General features: G+C 44.3%; 1 protein-coding gene across 1 annotated transcript; it reads right to left on the reverse strand.

The window, feature by feature from the left end:
- Positions 1-892: 892 nt before the first annotated feature.
- On the reverse strand, positions 893-19,206 carry LOC136644936 (rac GTPase-activating protein 1-like). Its single transcript, XM_066621174.1, has 16 exons — positions 19,125-19,206; positions 18,314-18,516; positions 17,188-17,324; positions 16,293-16,362; positions 15,912-15,914; positions 11,710-11,751; positions 10,916-10,997; positions 8,521-8,631; positions 7,549-7,721; positions 7,080-7,235; positions 6,878-6,973; positions 4,425-4,626; positions 3,858-3,963; positions 3,087-3,219; positions 1,918-2,029; positions 893-960 (listed from the first exon to the last, which is right to left on the reverse strand). Exons 1-16 carry the CDS (start codon positions 19,204-19,206, stop codon positions 893-895), a joined length of 1,776 nt encoding a protein of 591 aa, XP_066477271.1.
- Between the last annotated feature and the right edge of the window lie 74 nt (positions 19,207-19,280).

The following is a 19,280-nucleotide window of genomic DNA, read 5'->3' on the forward strand; positions in this document are numbered from 1 at the left end:
AAGTGGAAAGAATCTGCTAGTCTTCTTTCTGCAGGAGACCTTCCTAGCAGAGAAGATAAAAAGCAGGAGTTAGCCCAGGTGAGTGACATTTCCTCCACAAATAAAGGCATCACACTATTGGAGATAAGGCCTCCATTGAACAAGGGACAGATCACAATACCCAACAGAAGGTACAGTCAAACACCACCTCAGATGCATCTGCACACGGAGTGGCTTGGTACTCTAATTCTTCCCAATTAAACCCATTCCACAGCCTGATGGGGTGATGCCAATACAACTTCTCAATATGCATCTTGGTTTAGTGCCAGTCTCTCCCTCCTCTTACTCACAAGGGTGGGAAGGTGGTGCCAATGCAATCACGCAACCTATTGGGGAGACAGCCCCTTTCTGGACTCGGCTGGATGATGTCAATTTCAGGGGAATGCCCTGTGAAAGAGGATGGAGGGTTAGGGGGAGGAATGGTTCTAGTTCCTTCATCCCTTCTGAGGATTGTAAACTCTAAGCAATCCTTGGGAAATATAGATTTTTATTTTAAAAGTTTCATGACAATAAATACAAAGGAAAGAAATCACATTTTACATTTTCAACTACAGTCACATTACATCAGCTAACTAGAACACAGATACATCACATTATAGGTGGATTCACCCCATCTAACCACTCCCACAATTTTTTCCACCTGTCTCTACCGGTTCTCACCCATTCGTAAGCCGCGAGGCCATATACTCTGGAGACCACAAAGCAGACCCATCCCTGCGTGTTGGTGGACTTGTTCTCCTTTATTTCTTTGCCCCTTTGGATACCCAGCGCAAAAAGGACATACAGATTTATCAATCTTACCGTAGACCACGGCTCCTCCCACCTATCATCTCCTCCCCTCTGTTGTCCCGCATTACTCATCCTCTTGGGTCCCCTCATACCTCCCGCCAGCTCCTTCCCAGAGACGATAGTCTCCCAGGCCTGTTGGGCCAGTTCAGGCCACTTAAAGGCTCTCACTACGCCCCTCCACAACTCCTTCGCCAGCATACACTCTTGGACAAATGGGCTACAGTTTCTATCAGGGGCGGGCTGCCTACCGATCTAGAGGGTCCCGACCTCGAACAGGTCGGCCTCTTGCACCTCTTCTGATCTTCTTGCAACTATGGGTTTGCCGCTCCCACCCTGAGGACCTGAGGGAAAGCCCTCCACCTTAATTCCCATAAAGAGGTATGCGGAAAGGTGCGTCTTACTTTGCTGTTTCTCTTGGTGAGGCCACGTGATACTCCCGTACTGTCGTTTTATACATGTAATGCTTGAGTTGTTTCCCTTCCAGCCCACTGGTTTTATACAGCTTGGCCGAGAGCCCCATCTCCTTCATCAGAGTCACTGCCTCCCTCATGTATTCCGGCAAAGATCGTTTTATCGCCCGAGTACGTATCCCGTCTCTTCTTTCGCCCACCATTTCTGTCCCCAGGTCGTCTTTTCTCAAGTGTCTCTGAATTGGGCCCATACAGATGCAAAGGCTCCCCCTTCTTGCAGCCTCTTCCTCCATTTCGCCCAGTTGCCAAACTTATAGGAGACAAAGGTTGCCAAGAACAAAGGTCCCAGGGCCCAAACCCCTAGTCCTCCTTCTTTCACTTTCTTATATGCCATCGCTCGGGCAAGAGGGAAGAAGGCAGTGCCGCACAAGAAAACAAAAACCTGATGGGTAACCTTGTCCACCACCTGTTTCGGCGGGGGATAGATCGCCGCCAAATTGGACGCCATCGGAACACAATACAGGTTGACATAACGTGCCCTCTGGTACAGGTTCAAGTTCCATTTTTTTCACCTCTTCAGTTTTTCCTCCACCTTAGAGGCCCACAGTTTCCAATCCTTGGGGTTTGGGGATTCTCCTCCCCTTTCTTCCCCCCCTCTCCCACTGCTTTGCTGGCTCACCTTGCTCATTCACTACACTGGACTGTTGTGCTGATGGTACCAAGTTCTCCTGCTCCTCTTTCACAAAACGTTTCCAAAATTCACAAGGCAATGCTAAGAAATTGGCAACCACCTGTGGGAACACAGTAGAGTGTCACACTAATTCTGACAATGGACTTTCAAACATGCATATTCATTAGCTTTCAAATACACATATTCATTAGCTAGTTCTTGCTTTCTTTGCAGAGAATTTGTGTCCACCGTGATTTACAAGGGGTCAGTTTAACCTTTTTGACAGCTATATGGAAGGGAAGTTCACCAGACGCTAAACAGGCTGACACTTTTCACAAGGCAAGATCCAAACTGAAGACTTCAAGTTCTTCTCTGGAAGATACAACTTCCATAACAACAACAATAAAGAAATGTCCTGTGAAGCCCAGGGTCAGCACCACAAACACATGTCTTTCTTCCTCACTGCAGTTCTAATGAGACTCTACAGAATAATAAAGCCAGGGCTTTCATTCAATTTGTTGCCAGGGCTTGGCATTCTGTAAAAACACATACGGAATTCTGTATTTGCCAGAATTCATCATCCTGAGGACATCAGCATATTCCTTTCTTTAAAGTTTTCAGTCCTTATAGCGGAAAAAAAGACACAGACTTCAGAAGTATGCAAAATGCTGAATGAAATCTCAAAGCCAAAGAGAGTCTGGCACAAGTTCTAATGATAGAGCCTCAGTGCCCTGCATAGCTCCTTGACTCTCCCCATTCACTTACATCACTTTGCAGGTCATCTTGTAGTTCAGAGAGGCAGAAGTCAAGTTTTTGCACAATAAGCCAATGTGAGTTATGAAGTTTTTAAACACTACAGCCATTATTTTTTTCAAAGCACAGAGTGTACACAGCTCCATTCATAAGCCCATTACTTCATAGAGAAGTGTCTTGGTTTAAATAAGAAAAAAAAGACACAGTGGAAAATACGATCTCCTGGTACTACAGGTGAGGGAGTCTTCTTCATCTTTACCCCTTATGGCTGAGTGATTTGTGCAACTGCAGCAACCAGCAGAGAAACTTTGGGTGTCCCAAGACCTTTCCTAATGTGCTGATTGGCTACTGTGCAGTCTTCCCAGCTGTCCATTGAGGGTGGGGAAAAAAAAAAGAAGACCCCACCCATACATGTCACATGTTACCTGGAATTGACGGGGTGTGTCTTTCAGGATGACAAAGGGGGTGGGGCTGGGAACACTGTGCCCAATTAGTGTCGGTCCAAAGATACGTGAAAGGTTATGCTGGTCCATTTGACACTTGGGGCTCTCCATGACCCTAAAGGATGGAGAGATGGATCCATGGTGTCAAAGGGTGAGTGCCACAGCTGCAAGCTTCTAGTGTGAAATCTGTTGCACTTGGTCAGGCCTTGCTATACACATATGGCACAAGGCCAGAGATCACTGCATATGCAGACCCACAATGAGATGCAACAGCCAAATCCACCTAAGACAATCTTTAGTCTAAAGACTAGAACCTCTCATTAGGAGAGCACACTTTCCCACCCCCACGGATCCAAGAGATGATCCATGATCTAACAAGAGAAAATGTACACCCTTATAAAACAAAGTAGATTAAAAACAGTACAATTTCTGCTTCTCAATCAGTGCCCAAGAATGCTAGACTGCAAGCTAATATACAAATCTGTTCAGAATATTTTGACAGTGTTAAAATATTTGTTGGTTGCCAGATAAGCATCCCAAATATACAGTTATGCTCTTTGGCACAGCAGAGATATCCACTACAAGGAAGATTCCGCAACAAGTGTCTCCACTTTTCTCCTTCAGGTCTGTGCTTGTAAGAACATAAGGAAGGCCTTGCTGGATCAGGTCAGAGGCCCATCTAGTCCAGCATTCTATTTTCCCCATTGGCTCACCAGCTGCCTCTGGGAAGCCCACAAGCAGTAGACCTCTCACCTGTGAAGGTGAAGCATGAGAAAAGCCAATGTGTCCCTATTGGCTGGAGGCAGCTTCATAACAACATGGCAAAGAGCAGTGTGACGGGCAGATTCATCTGAAATTTCTGGTTGGGAAGAAAGTAAGATGAGTTTCTCAAGTCTCTCCTAGGCCACCCCCAAAAGCCAGTATTCAACCACGAAATGCCAGCACTCCTGTAAGAGACACCCCCAAAATCAAGTTTTTAAGCCTAGCAGAAGCATTTAAACACAGCATTTAAATCAGGTCCTGCAACACCTTCATGACAAACATTTCAGCATAAGCTTACATAAGCAGGCTTACAATCTACTTCATCAGGTCTCTCTGCTAAGGACTTCAATTCATTCATCTGATGAAGTGGACTGTAAAGAAGCTGTAGATAGAAGGTGCACCTAGTCAGCCAACCAACTGCAGGAATCACTCAGCTGGCAACTTTGTACTATGTTAGCAGCTCTGACAAGGCAATATGGAGAGCCTTCTGCCACCCACACCCAGATTTCTCAGAAATTATTCAAGATCACACATTTTCGTTCTACTGTCCCAGATCACCTGCAGCATTCAGGAAAGCAGAGTGAAGATAGAAGGTAACTAGTGGTTCCTTCAAGCCTCTCAGAAAGTCCTTGAGAATGCCACAGATCACATTCACGTCAGCCACATGGTCCAGTGAGGGAGCAGCTCCTTGGGAATGAAGCAGTTTGTGTTTCCATTCACGCACAAGGCACTCCGCACCTGGCACTCGATATATCCCAGTCTGTGGGGGAGGGGCAGGGACAAAGTCAGTGAAGTAGGAAAAAGACACAGGCCTGATCTCAGCAAACACTCCTGGCCTGACACAGAACTAATACCAAGACTAGTCATAGGATCAGGCAGACATCAATCCCAAGCCCCTGCTATGAAGAAAGGGCCACGCATCCCTTCTACAGATTAACCTACACTATGCTCAGTGACCACAATGTTTTGTCACACAGAGCAGAAACACTGTTAAAATTGATCTTATTTGCTCCACAAGTATCCAATGACTCACATAAATAAGCCAGAAGACAGTTTTCCAGGATTACTGGCTAATGAGCATAACCAATAGTGTGCCCAATGACACTTGGCAAGACCTCAGTTCAAAACTCCACTCAGTCATAAAGCTCACTGGACAATCTTGGACCAGTCACCCCCACCCAGCCTACTGTGAGGATAAAGAGACACCATAGGCCACCTTGAGAATTCCCTGAGCTGAGAAAAAAAACTTTGGGCTAAACTACCTGTTACACAGAACCCATAATTAAGATGTGCTTAGATCAGGCAACACACAAAACAAGAACACTGCAGGGCCCTTGATCTAGACTTGGACCATAGTGTGTGAAGGATTAACTCTTCCTTCCTGTATCTTTTTCCTTGCCAGAAATGACTTTTGAAATGACTGTTTGCCACAGACAGCCACTTTAGGGACAAACAGCAGCTCAGAGGAAGTGATTTCCAGTGGGAGAAGGTACAGGGGGAAGGGTTAATCCATTTCTACCCAGCCTACAGATGTACACATTTGATCCCTGTTGTGTATATGCAATGTTGGGCAGAGGTGGCTTTTAAACTCTATACTATCCTCACATTCCCGACACAAATCAGGGCCTCCATGGCTACTTTGTAGCTGGAGGGATGGGTGGGAGCAGAGAGTTGCCAGATTTAAACATGGCTCTAAGTTTATTGTTTGGTGCTCCCATAGCCCTCCTACAATAAGGCACAGTGCCCTCCCTCTGCATGCGAAAGCAACATCTGAAGGAACCAGATAGACCAGGGGTGCTCACACTTTTTTGGCTCGAGAGCTACTTTGAAACCCAGCAAGGCCTACTTTACACAACCCAGCAAGTTGTGTAGAGATCTACCAGAGTTTTTTTTACAATGTTCACGCCATCATAACATATAACATTTATGTGTACAATGTATGTTGGTGTACCTTGAGCCCCACTGAGTATAACAGGACTTACTCCTGAGTAGACATGCCTAGGATTAGGCTGTGAGGCTGCAATCCTAGCCACACTTACCTGGGAGTAAGCCCCATTGAGTACAATGGGCCTTACTCCCGGCGTTTCCTCCCAGAGGCACCTGAAGGGGGGGTCGGCACTCCGCGATCTACTCATTTTGCCTCGCGATCTACCGGTAGATCGCGATCCACCTATTGAGCACCCCTGAGATAGACTAATGCCCAAATCCTAACCAACTTTCCAGCACTGGGATAGCTGTGCCAATGAGACGTGTGCTGCATTCTGCAGTTGTGTGTCACACATGGAGACCTCCTCAAAGTAAGGGAATGTTTGTTCCCTTACCTCAAAGCTGCATTGCCCTTATGTCAGTGCTGGAAAGTGGGTTAGGATTGTGCCCTAAAGCAGTAAGGGAAGGAAGGTAAGTTGGAAATACCATCTGAACAATCAAAACTACAGAGTACTGAACATGTATGAAGAAAATTTGAATATTTTTCACATTTTTATACTGCCCTTCCTCCCAGAAGCTCAGGGTGGTGTACATTGTTCTTCCCCTCCTTCTGTCTTCACAACAACCCTGTGAGGTTTGCAAGGTTGAGAGATAGTGACTGGCCCAAGGTCACCCAAGAAGCTTCATGGCTAAGTGGGAATTTGAACCTGGATCTTCATGTCTAAGTCAAACTCCCAAACCACTATACCATCCCATGTCATATTGGGTGGTTTTTTTTCTCCCTCATTTTCCAAACACCTTTAATCCAAAGTATGAGCATAATGCAAGTAGAAAAAAAGAATCAAGCAGAATCTCTGCAAGCATTATATAGGATGCAATGCAGAAATCCAAATTTGTGTTAACAAAAAGCAACATACCTTAAGTTCTGAAGTAAAGACCTATACAGAGGAATTCAATAAGATCCAGGAAAGAAGAGAACATCGTGGAATGAGAATTAAGTCTGCTTGAAAAACTAGGCAGGGCAGAGAAAAAGAAAGGCAGTCCAATCATGCACAAATCAGAGCTTTTCCGCAACTTCCACTCACCTCCTGCAAGCCACGCTTTTCCACTTCATTCACGCACTGAACCACTAGATGGGGCACCAGAGGTGGTGTGGATGGAGCAAAGTCAGCCAGGATGCCCTATGGAAGAAGAGACACAATGAAATGTTTCAGATACACCCTTGGCACATCAAGGGTACACAAAGGGTCACTTTTACCCTGTTCCATGGGCTTCCCTCACACTCACCTCTCTTAGTCTGGGCAGAGCACCTGGCATACAAAGAGATGGGCAGCGGTCTTTGCACTCAAGGTGCACGAGAAGATGGCAGGGGCGACATTTCAGTGCCATCCTTCCAAAGCGTAGACGCGATTTACAAACCACACAGAACTCCAGACGGATAACCTTGCATGATGGAGTGGGAGAGATAGAAGGGAAAATAAGCAGAAAGAGCAACTGGGTTCTTGACTCTTTCTAGAGCACCCAAGTGTCACAGATAGTCAGGTTCAGCATGACTGGGTTAGTGCCCTATTGGGCTGCTGCCTGTGCAGCAAGTTACAGGAGGGAATATCCCCCCATTTCACCCTGTAGGCAGTTGGCCAAAAACATTGTCCTTCCACAAGGGCATTTGTGGTTCTCTGATGGAGCAATGTCACACCTGCTGAGGGAATGGCTCCAAGGATTAGGACAAAGCCCTGCCCTATCAAGTCTGTCTTACAGTCTTGGAGGTAAAGTGGTGTTGGTGTAGTGGCGCTTCCTGTGGGGGAGGAGGTGGGAAAAGGTCCCGGGCACTCTTCAGCTCTTCCCCAGTCTCACTGCCAGCAGTATCTCTCTCAGTTTGGCTGTTAGATCCACCCAACATCTCATTAGTGCCCCTGATTGTAGCAAGGTCTGTGAAGAGAAGGGCAATAGTTAGCCTTGGGAACATATCTGAGGACAGGAACTCTGGCCATGTGCATTAGCACCGGTCTGTTCATTTAACTGAAGCTGCAGCCTCTGCTTGAGAAGAGGATACCCTGCAGGTACAGGACCCCATGGTGAAAGGCTCAGCGTGGCTTCTCTTTGTGTATTAAGTGGTCCAGAAATGCTAGCAAAGGTAAGACAGAGTGTTTGCTCAAGCACTTCCCATTGTACTGTTCTTGGGAATACATCAGCCAAACCTCCAGGCAACAGAGTTGTGTAGAGAAGGAACTGAACAGTTGAGAGTATCCCAGCCAGTTTTATAGCTCAAGGTCCCACCTCCAAGGATGCCCAAGAGGAAAAGACAAGCCAACTTCCGTCCAGAAAGTCCATCCACCTCATGATAGTCAATCTCCTTCTAGCTTCCATGGACAGAATCCCACATGAAATCACTGTTGAACCACCAAGCTTACTCAGAGTCTGCATGCCAGTCTCAAAAACGTTTCTTGCACATGCTATCAATCTTGTGGCCCCATCCCTTTTTGTAATGAAATGAAACAGACATGAAAGACGCACCAGTGAGCCACTGCAAGTTGTCCCCACTTACAGTCAGGAAATAGTTTTTCTCTGCAGTCAAGTGGTAGAGCACCCATATTTAGATGAGCCCCCATCTCTCTCCTGGTGGCATTCTGGGAACCTAGTCCAAGAAAGCCTTTTTGTGGGGGAAGCAGTGCTGTAGTACTGACATAAATAAATCCCCTCATAGTTCAAACTGAAGCAGAAGGAGTACCTGTTAATGTGGAGGTGCAACTATTTTGCTGAGATCGGCGACATGGCAGCACAGCAATGGGTGGCAAGCTGTGGGCAGAACTTCTCTCAGCAACAGTCACAGTCCTCAGGGCTCTCACAGACATCTCATTTGCCTGGAAAGATGGGAAAGGAAGAAGAGGGGTGAGAGGCACCTTTGATCACACTGCTCTTCAGATTAAAGATCTAGATCAGTGTTTCTCAAACTGTGGGTCAGGACCCACTAGGTGGGTCGCAAGCCAATTTCAGGTGGGTCCCATCTCAATATTTTATTTTTAATATATTAGACTTGATTGTTAGTCACATAGCATGTGACTGCATTAGAGAAATGTTACATATCAGTACTTTTAACAGGCTACTCTGTATATGCTTTTAACAATGATAGTAAATGGGTCTTCTCCTGGTTAAGTGTGGGTAGGACTGCAGCCCAGGATTGTTAAAAATTTTCCTGCTTAATGATGTCACTTCCAGACATGACACCACTTCTGGTGGGTCCTGACATATTCTCACTTTAAAAAGTGGGTCCCGGTGCTTAAAGTTTGAGAACCACTGATCTAGATGTTTACAAGCGAGTGAAAAGAAACCTGAACGCTACATAGGCAGCAGCTCTTTTTCTGCCCCTTCTCAGCCCTCAGCCTAACAAGTCATCCTCCTTTGATTAAGGTCTAAATTTTTAAGACTGCCAGATGTGTCCCATCACTGTATTGCCCATTTCAATTTAATTCTCTCTACTGTTACATTTTCTGAAATTAAATATTAACTAACCTTTTTGAGTTTCACCCAAATAAATGACAGCTAATGATCTTTGCTTTGGTATGCATAAAGCATTCATAATATTCAGAGTACACAGCTCTTGTTTCTGTTTGACAAACACTAAACCCTCTGTACTTTCTCCTACTCACTCAGTCCTGTTAACACACTTTCTTCTTCCTAGTGTTCCTATGGCAGGGTTCGCTTCAATCCTGTTAACACTAAAAGAATGTAATTCTTGGCAATCAATATCATCTCATGCCTGTGTCATCCCCACTAACACAGATCTTGCTTTTTAAAACTGACTGAACTTGGAAGTGACTGTGACTCTAAAGTTTGTTCAACCAGGTTTTTTCAATGAACATATTTTAATTGTGATCCAAGTATATTGTGTTTTATTGTTTTTATCATATATATTAATGTTTTAGTATTGTTTTATTTGTAAGCTGCATTGAGTGCCCTTAGCAGGATAGAAAGGTGGGACATAAATTCTATAAATAAACTAACTTATCCCTCCTAGGTTCTGCAAAGCCTTCTAAGGTCCAATAAATCCTAAATGTTTAACAGTGCAATCCTATCTTGAACTGGAACAGGTAGGCCAGGAGGCCTGTGCTGTATCCAGTGCAAGATTGGGACCAGAAGTGACTCAGCTGGAGGCAAGGGGAAACTCGCTCCCTAGCCCCTGGGTAAGCCGTCACGGCCCCAATGGGTCTCCTAGGACTTGCACCACCTCAGGAGGTGCAACAAGTTTGAGGAGAATAGAGCTGCTTTGCTCTGCTCAGGGAACGGGGTTGGGACCTGCTCAAGGAATGGGGTTGGGATCTGACACAACTGCCTGATCCCAGCCCCACCTCCCACTCCCTGCCCACCCATCCCCGGGACCGCCCTTCACCCGCTCTACCCCACCCCAAAACGCCTCCCTCCCACCTCCTCCCCACTCTCCACAGACCCCTGCATCAGCCAAGCTTGGCTGATGCAACCCTCCCTCCTCAAACCAGCGCAGAGGCTGAATGCAGCCTCCATGGATGGTACACGTTCTTGTGCCGGCCTACCTGATTCCCAATGAGGGGCAAATGTGCTTTATGGCACGTTTGCGACCCTCTTGGGCTGGCATGTAGTAATGTAGTGGGAGGTGTGAAGTCCTGGGTTAGCTATGAACTCAGCTGAGTAGCCTTATGCATGTCACTGATCTTGTATGCCAAAACTCATACCTGCTCTGCAAATGGGAATAGTAATACTGGTCTAGTTTACAGGGCTGTTGTAAGGATTTCTAAGACACACACCTGAAGTGGGCTACATAAATGCTACTACCACTACCATTATGGTGTTTGTAATTGTTTTTCCCCCTTAAACTGCATTTTCTTTTATATTATGAGCACCATTGGAATTCTTCTGTATAAAGCAGCAAAAAAAATTGAAAAGTGGATTTTGAGATCATGAAGAGTTTCTTCGGTTTCCAAGATGGAGCCCGCCACTCTATCACTTTGGCACATATCCACTGCATTTTCTCAGCCTGGCAGGTCACAGGGACATGCCCAAGTTATCACTAGAACTAGATCTGCTAAAGAGAATGCAGTGTACCACCATGCAGCTCTCACTTCGACACAGGGAAGACATTCGCATCATACTTACATTGGGAGCAGGAGCCACAGATGACCGTGAACGCTTCGCTAATACCACTGGCTGGATCAAGGGAGCCAGAGAAGAGCGCTGGGGAGAGAAATAAGTGTGAGTACAGCATGGAGAGAGTTCTACCTAACTCCAAAAGGGAAGGTTACTCTGTATAGGAGCTCACCAAAGGCGCTCTAGTCCACCATTCACTCCTTCCTCCACTCCAACCCCTCTTCCTTTCTAATCCAGGGAATGGGAAGAGGAGCAGTGGAGAAATTGGGGAGGGGGTGGAGGTGGGTGCCCCTTGCCAGTTCACTCCCTGAGGTGACTGCCTCATGGATGGGCCAGCCCTAATACAAACAATGTTTCAGTGGTGTGCCGGGGGGGGGGGGGATCCACAGGTGCAAGTGCTCCTGGGCAGCACAGCTGGGGGGCAGAGGAGCCCCCCAGCCATGCTGCCCTATGGGCTACCTGTGCTCATGGCCTCCCAATCCAGAGGCATTCTGAAGGCCTCTGGACATGATTGGTCAGGGCACAGCAGCATTTTCTTCGGGGGGGGGGTAGCATTTGTGGTCCTGGCTCTAGGCAGTACAGTGACAGGATTGCCACTGCAATGTTTTTCAAGGTTTGAAGGCAGAATAATACAGTGTTGTCATTGCATGCATGTATAAAGAGTCCCTTTGTTTCTTGTGCAGCAGGTTAAAATAATTTTCTGCAGCAGTCATGCAAATTTGGGGCTGGAAGGGTGCTGCTGTGCTGAAAAGAGGGACAACAGAAGACCTGGCTGTCGACCAGCATCATTCTGACTTACCCTTCTGTCTCTGCCTTTGTAGGGTTTTATCACATGCAGATCCTTGGGTGGGAGGAAAAGGAGAAGCGTGAGAAATGGGTCAGGACTGATGCAGGCCTTGAGTTACTCAACAGTCAAGTGGGCTCAGTAGCTATGAATGCCAGATGAGCATCTTGAGGCTAAACTACACATGACCTTTAAAGCATGAAGTCCTGATAGGCACAGGTTTTCCCTGTAGTGAATAGTAACCAAATTGGGTCCTCTGCTGATCAGAACTATATTGGGGGTGGGGGAATCAGGGATAAAGCCCACTCTCACCCCAGGCAGTATCAATCTGGCTACTATTCACTGACAAAAAGCGATGTCCATCAGAACCAATAATGCTTTCGACACCAAGGTCCTCAGAGTAGAAAGGAAGCAGACACAGTAATCAGACAAGCCACAGACACAAGGCAAGGTATAACATGTTCCCAGCCCTGCTCACAGCTATTCCTGCTTGTCTACCTCCTCCACCTGAAACCTGAACTTTGCATAACAGAGCAGCTGGTGTTCCGCATATGCAGAAACCTTGGGACATGCCCGGCATCTAATTTCCAGATAATCCAAACTCTCTCATTAGAAGATGTCAAGTTTCTCATTCCAGAGCAGTAGAGAAATATTTGAGCCCGTGACAGCATTCTCTCTGTCCAAAGTCTCAAACACAAAGGAAAGCTTTGAGAAGACACATGCAAAATTTCAACAGAGGGCCCATCATTCACTACGTGATCCTGATTCTGCAGTTGGCTTTTGCAAACATTTGTGTAACTAAGGGCACAATCCTAACCCACTTTCCAGCACCGACATAAGGGCAATGCAACTCCGAGGTAAGGGAATAAACATTCCCTTACTTTGAGGAGGCCTCCATAGGTGCCACCCAACTTTCCAGCCCCCTTTATGACAGTGCTGGAAAGTTGGTTAGGATTTGGGCCAAAGTCAGATGCTAGTTTAGCTGTCGGTTTTGCCCCTTCATGCTTCAGGCAGGTCGCATTTTATTTTAAAGTGACACTTTTCTTAATGCTGAAGAATGAATGTAAAAAAAAGGAACAAAATGTGCTTCAAAACAGCTCTGGGGATCTGGAGAGTGGCATGGCCGGTCAGAAGTACTAGCCAACAGGCATCCTTTGCAACCATGTTTTTTCTTCTACAACGCATTCCAATCTTTTGGTGTACACTTTCTCCAAATCCTTCCCCATTGCACAAACTACCTGCTGGCCCATAACACTCCCAAAGCAGAAGTTTAGAACCATGTGAAACAAAGCTGTTATTTTAAAAAATGTCACCACTATCAAAGGTTCAAAACTTGTCAGAGATATGATGGCCTGCAATGTTATACTGGGAGGAAAGTTAATGAAGTGTTTGATGTATTCAAAAATAGCTTACTTTCAACTCCAGTTTTTCTTTCCATTTAATCCCAGAAAGTTATACTGGTCTCCCCCTGCTAACTATAAGAGGACAGCACTTTGAAAGATGCCACTTTGCTTAGTTAGCAAGAATAATTAGACACCTAATACCTTCCAAACTTTTAGTATCATCCTTGAAAATTTTTTATTTTTTAAGATTATGCACTAGATAAAGGTTGCCAAATCCATTCCTAGGAAAAAAGAAATGAGTCCCTAGAACAGTGGTTTTCAAACTATTACCCACTTTTTAGAATCAAAATCTGTCAGGACCCACCAGAAGTGATATCATGACCATAAGTGACATCAAACAGGAAATGTTTTAACAATCCTAAGCTGAAATTCTACCCACACTTACCTGGGAGTAAGCCCCCTTGACTATCATTTTTAAAAGCATATACAGAGTAGCCTATTAAAAATACAGGTCTGTAACATTTCCCCAAATAAGTCACATACCATGGTAGCATCAAGTCTAATATATTAAAAATAAAATATTGAAATGAATGGGGACCCACCTGAAATTGGTTTATGACCCATCTAGTGGGTCCTGACTCACAGTTTGAGAAACACTGCCCTAGAAAATCAGAGTTTATCATTCTGGCTCCTAGCAATTAATATTAGTTAATGTAATAAGAGAATGATTCTAGCTCATGTGTTTGCAGAAATATCTAAAATGTCTAAAGCAATGTGTTTAGCTAGATCTCAGCTATTTTCTTTCAATATTATATTGGTGCCACATATATTATACATTTATAACATGCTATACATTATATACTATATGGGGCCACCTAATTATTTTATGTAATATAATTAATACGTTTTTGCTGAGTACAGCTAGGTTGCCTGGAACCTGGAATCTACTACATGCTGCTATACTCTGCATGACTGAGCATGGCACACAATGCTTTCAGAGTTTGCAATGCCAGATGCGCATGACAAAGTGAATGACTGACTAATCCAACAACTTTGTATGCAAGACAGTATATGAACTGCAAGTGTGAACAGCAACAATGGTTCTCTTCCGTCTTCAAGCAGCCAAACTCTTTGGAAAGATGAGTGTGGCAAAATCTTTGCACTCCAACTTGTATTCTGGACTTGGAGTTACATACTCCTGTTCATACTTGGTGCAACAACACCCAGAATGTCTGGGTGCTGCTTTTCCCTTCTTTTTGGGCATCTTTTGTGTATGTGTATATCATGCCAAAAAAAAAAAAATTGCACTGCAGGAATACCTGCAATAACTCTGCTTCCTTTAGCACTGTTTTGCTATAGTGAGCCTTGTTCCGGGCTGATTGCCAGCTATGGCAGCCAACGAGAGAGGTGTGTTCTGGCCAATTTCCTACTTTGTCTCCTATAGCACTGTATCAGATAGTGCTTGACTTCAAGGAACACATCTCCTGTTTTGTTGGAGATATTACTGTACACTGTTTCCAGTTTATTCCTTAAAACTATAAGTCATCACAATATATTGAAAGAAAAAAAAAATAGCAAAGTATATATCAACAACCAGTAGTAACATACTTCCTAGATCTCTTTCTTAAGGTTTCTAGAGTTTTGCACGGATCTTCTTTGCAGCTATAGCAAACTTTGCTATTTGGTAAGTGGTGGTGACATCTGTAACCACAAGCAAACTACATAACTGAACAGGCAAAGGTCTATCATACAACAATCAAAGTGTACCAGCAAGATATTGATTCCTTGGATGTTCATACAAAGGACAACTAAATAAATAGTGAAAAATATCATCAATTTCCCCTAGTCCACATAAACAGACTCTTTGGTGAAAGGGAGTATTACTATATCTCCCCTCTAACCAGGTTGAAGGCATATACTAGAAGCGAAGGGCCATAAATGCTTTTTGTAGCGGGGCAGCAGTTAAATTTATAAACTAGTTTTCCACACCAAAAGATGATTTATAAACATGAAACCAAAGGGCAGATGACATTTGAGAAATAGTACATAAATCCATCCTCTTAGAATAGAGGCTAATTTTTTCTTTAAGCAATTTCTTGAATTGATTAAAAGTAAAAGTAGGAAGGGACTCTAAATCGAGACCATATTCATCCATAATGGATCTAACCAAGTTTACCCAAGACTCTCGAGAAGGATTTTAAAGTTGTTCTATAAAACATTTCTTTGGAAGACGGGAATCATTCATGGAATTCAATTTTAACCAATACATAAGTGCAATATGACATCGAGCTACAATCGATATCAATCCCTCTTCAGCTCTTAAATATACAATTGATGTTGCATGGGGAACAGATAAAAGAGATTGTATTAAAAAATTTGGGCCAATTCTAGAGTAAGGGACTTTATATATCCCCAAACCTCAGCCCCATAAGTTATTTGAGGAATTTTTTTTTTTGCAAACACCTCAACAGCTGGAGCAACTAAACTTCCCCCATGCACTCTAGTAAATCAAAGTAAAGATTGAGTAAAATGAGTTGCTTTCAAATTAATTGTATTTAAATGGTACTTCCATGAAAGATGAGCATTAAAATAAAGACCAAGGTAGCTAAAAGCACCTAGCTGCTCTATAGGTTTTACTGTACACTGAAAAGATGCAGAACCAGATCCTTCAGAACTCACCCCAGGACAAGAAATAAATAGATGGATGTGTATGTTCAAAATAAATTTAGCAAAGGAGATTTTGTGTTAAGGATACTGTCCTTAACATGTTACATCCGTTTTTTCCATTTTCTCCATTCTGTCACCCAGCATGACTGCTTGTCCCTCTGGAAGGCTGCCATTTTGTTTCAATTTGCACCTCTTTTTAAATATCACTGTCTTTCCTCAAAACACATCAAAATTCTGAGAAAACCATGTATATATACCACAATTCAATTACTGCTTCCGATTGTGCTAAAAACAGAGCCGTGTTGGCTCCAGTTTTCTGGGCATCCTTGGCAAACTGCCACTCATATGCCCCTTTCTACCTGGGTGGACCTCCTAAAAGTACCACACTTATAAGCATGCAGGTGGCCTCAGGAATCAGTGGCAAGACCCTTCTAACGACTCATAGCCCTCAGCATATACCAACCTCTGTTGCTATCCCTGTGTGAAATCTTGGTCTCTGGGTTCAGCATACCAGGAATTCAGACTACAATAGTAGCATAAACTTGAGTTATACCTATGACTAGCCCGTGAGGAAGAGAATATACTTACTTCATCATCCGAATGGTCAAAACTGATATCAGATACAATGGAGGTGCCAAGTTCTTCCACCACAGACAACCTACCACAGATGAACATCAAGAGATCAATGCAATGTGGGCTTGATAAGGAATACTAACCTTGGGGTCATTATTTGATCTGTTCAGCCTTCCCTTTGTGCTTACTTCTTTCCCCAAATACCCATAAAAAACCTTTCAGATGTGGCAAGACCACCACTATGGGACCACCAAGGGTATGTGTATAAAACCCAAGATCTCAAGGGCATGGACTAATTGAGGGTTGCTTCAAACATGCCCATTTCCCTACATAAAAAGTACTTGATTGCAGGAGACAAGCAAAACAAAAAGTGTCACAATTACATGTCTTATTTGGTATATGTACATGCACTGCAGAGCCATCATTGGCTGTTGCTTACATCATGTCCACCAGGAGGTCACTCACTCTTTAGTCTCAGTCCGTCCGTCCGTCCCCAGTAATACTAGATTACAAGCCTTACAGAATTGCTGTAAGGATTACTGGAATGTTGTATGCAAAGCGATTTGAACATTTAAGAAAAAACATTTAAACATTAAATATTGTCAGAATAAAATGCATTACTGCACATGTGCTGCCAGTAAAGAAGGGAATAAGCCAGGCCCTGGTAGAGCAAGTGGATGGACTTGAGGCTATAATAGATCAAGGAGCAAATAATAGATCATAATGATCATAATAGATCAAGGAGTATAGTGCGAGGCGAGGCGGCGGTGGTGGTGAGGAGGGTTGAGAGAACTGAATCAACCCTCCAGGTAGGTTCTGTGGCCCCAAGTTTTGCCTTGGAGAGATGTCCAATGGTCTTGGAGAGATGTCCAATGGTCTTAATTATCCTCCGACTCATTTTGGAACTCACCGCCTCCCAGGCTGTAGGGTGTTACGGTTGGAACAATGTCCTGTCAAAGCTGCCAGGGCCAAATGTTGGTTCTCATTGAGCGGACTAGTATGTGGCTCAGTCATCAAGTAGTTATAGATAAGCTGCATCTTGCGCTCCTGGGGGGGAGTGAAAGGGGGAGACAGACAGAGATTATCTTAAAAACAGATGATGTAGCTTCTCCAAAAAGGTGCCTCCAAACAAAATGATAGCAAGGCTTAGATGTTCTATGCACCCCTCCTTTCTTTTCATTTATTTAAACCTTAAAAAGGCATAACCCCCTCCCCCTTCTGAGGCTGGAAGGAACCCAGTGCTCCTGACCCAGTTTAGCAACTTATTTTTGCCAAGCTTGTATGCTCAGGACTGTTTTAACTTTGCACTAAAGAAACCCAAATACTGTGCCCAAAATGAAGATACTCTTCAATCTGAATAAATTGAGTGAATCTGACATTTTCATATGCAGAACCAGCGAACACAGTCTCTTTCATGGGGATCGGAATAAAGGATTATTTGAAGCTTATGTCCAAAACCATAACGGCTAAATACAAAATAATTAGACTTTATATAACATTTTTAGGGGCAAACCACAGGTTACAGAACACACGTCCTGAACTATTGTATGCATGTTTTATTCCCCTTTAATCAGCAGCTATGTATGTGGAGGGTGGGAATCCGAATCAGGCCACTGGTGCAAATTGGAGTTTTTCCTTCTTGCCAGATACCAGGACTGCATCCCGTGTGCCTGCTTTGGACCTTTAGACCCCCCTCTCTTCTACATGAGTAAACTGCTGATGTAAACTGGGGCCTCCATAGGAACTTCTAGAAGCCATGGATTTCTATTTTTTGAATGAAAATCTACCAGCGCTGACAACAGACTTCACATCTAGTCTGGCCCTAGCTTTGTGTGCAATTCATACAGGAACATCTCTTCTTGCAAGTGAACAGCAAGTTCTCATTATTTCCCAAGGTGTGTGCTGGATCAGAGCAATGACTAGTCCAAAATTGCTAGGAGAAAAGGTTTTTCCTAGCACCATCACCAAACATACGCAGCTCAGCCACCTGACATTACTACCCCAATTCCCCTTATCTCTCCCAGTTCCCCAAGAACCTGCTTTTCCAGTTCAGCTTCTGCCCGATGCCTTTTCTTCATCTCCACCTCCACCTGGTTTCGGGCATGTTTCAACTTCACCTCAAGCACTGAACGCTCAGACTCTGACAGGCACAGCTGATCCCTCACTCTCAGCAAATCTTGGTTCAATTGGAAGCACCTTTGGCGCATCCCCTCTAGACATCTGGCAATTTGGAGGTAGTCTGTAGGTGGCGAGAAAAAAGTATTTCGTCAGTGTTGGGATTTTTAGGGCAATAGGCTCTCCAAGGGCAGCCCATTGAGGGCAGCCAATGGCTCTCCAAGGGCAGCTCATCAGTTGAGGCAGTGGCCTTGGGAAGTAGACTGGCAAATGATGCCCACCACCATTTAATGCAGAGTATAGGAGGAGAGGGGAATGCTACAGAAGAGGAAGTGTGGAAGGGAAAAGATGTGAGCTAGTGTGTCTTGATGTTCTAGCCCACCACCCTCCTCTTTGTCCTCCCACTCTCCAGACTAGAACCCCAGTTACCTGGGAGACCGTCAGGTAATAGGGCAACATTTGGCATACCAACTCAGACACTGGGAGGAAAAGGAAACCCCAACTATAAATGGACCCTATGAAACAATATATGCCACTAGAAATACCAATTAGTAACATGAACTAAACCTCCAAAAGAGACTTGCATATGGGAAAAGTCTTTACTTCAAAACCAGCTGGCAGGAGAAACTGTAATTAGAAATTCAAATAAGGCATCTCTTGAGATGACAAAGGAACAGGGCAGACCCAAACCCTCAGCAGCCAGCTGCAACTTGGTGCCAACACAGAACCCACCTTGTTCAATGCTACTGGTGAGTTCTATGAAGTGCAAGAATTGGTCAACATGGGTCCAAAGCCAGGTACACAGATGATTCATCCTGCTAAGGTGCAATAGTTGAGAAGGAAATAAACAACATTTTGAGTTACAACAAATAAAAGGAACTAAATAAA

This window comes from Tiliqua scincoides, chromosome 1, assembly GCF_035046505.1.
Source record: "Tiliqua scincoides isolate rTilSci1 chromosome 1, rTilSci1.hap2, whole genome shotgun sequence".
Lineage (NCBI taxonomy): Eukaryota > Metazoa > Chordata > Lepidosauria > Squamata > Scincidae > Tiliqua > Tiliqua scincoides.

What these genes read in the sequence shown, in the direction of transcription:
- LOC136644936 (XM_066621174.1), bottom strand. Translation starts at nt 19,206, where the DNA reads ATGAATCATCTGTGTACCTGGCTTTGGACCCATGTTGACCAATTCTTG. An exon ending in GGCTCCTGCTCCCAATGTAA is followed by an intron (nt 8,632 to 10,915) that starts GTATGATGCGAA and finishes TGTCTGTGAGAG; the next exon opens with CCCTGAGGACTGTGACTGTT. An exon ending in AAAAGCGTGGCTTGCAGGAG is followed by an intron (nt 4,627 to 6,877) that starts GTGAGTGGAAGT and finishes CCTCCCCCACAG; the next exon opens with ACTGGGATATATCGAGTGCC.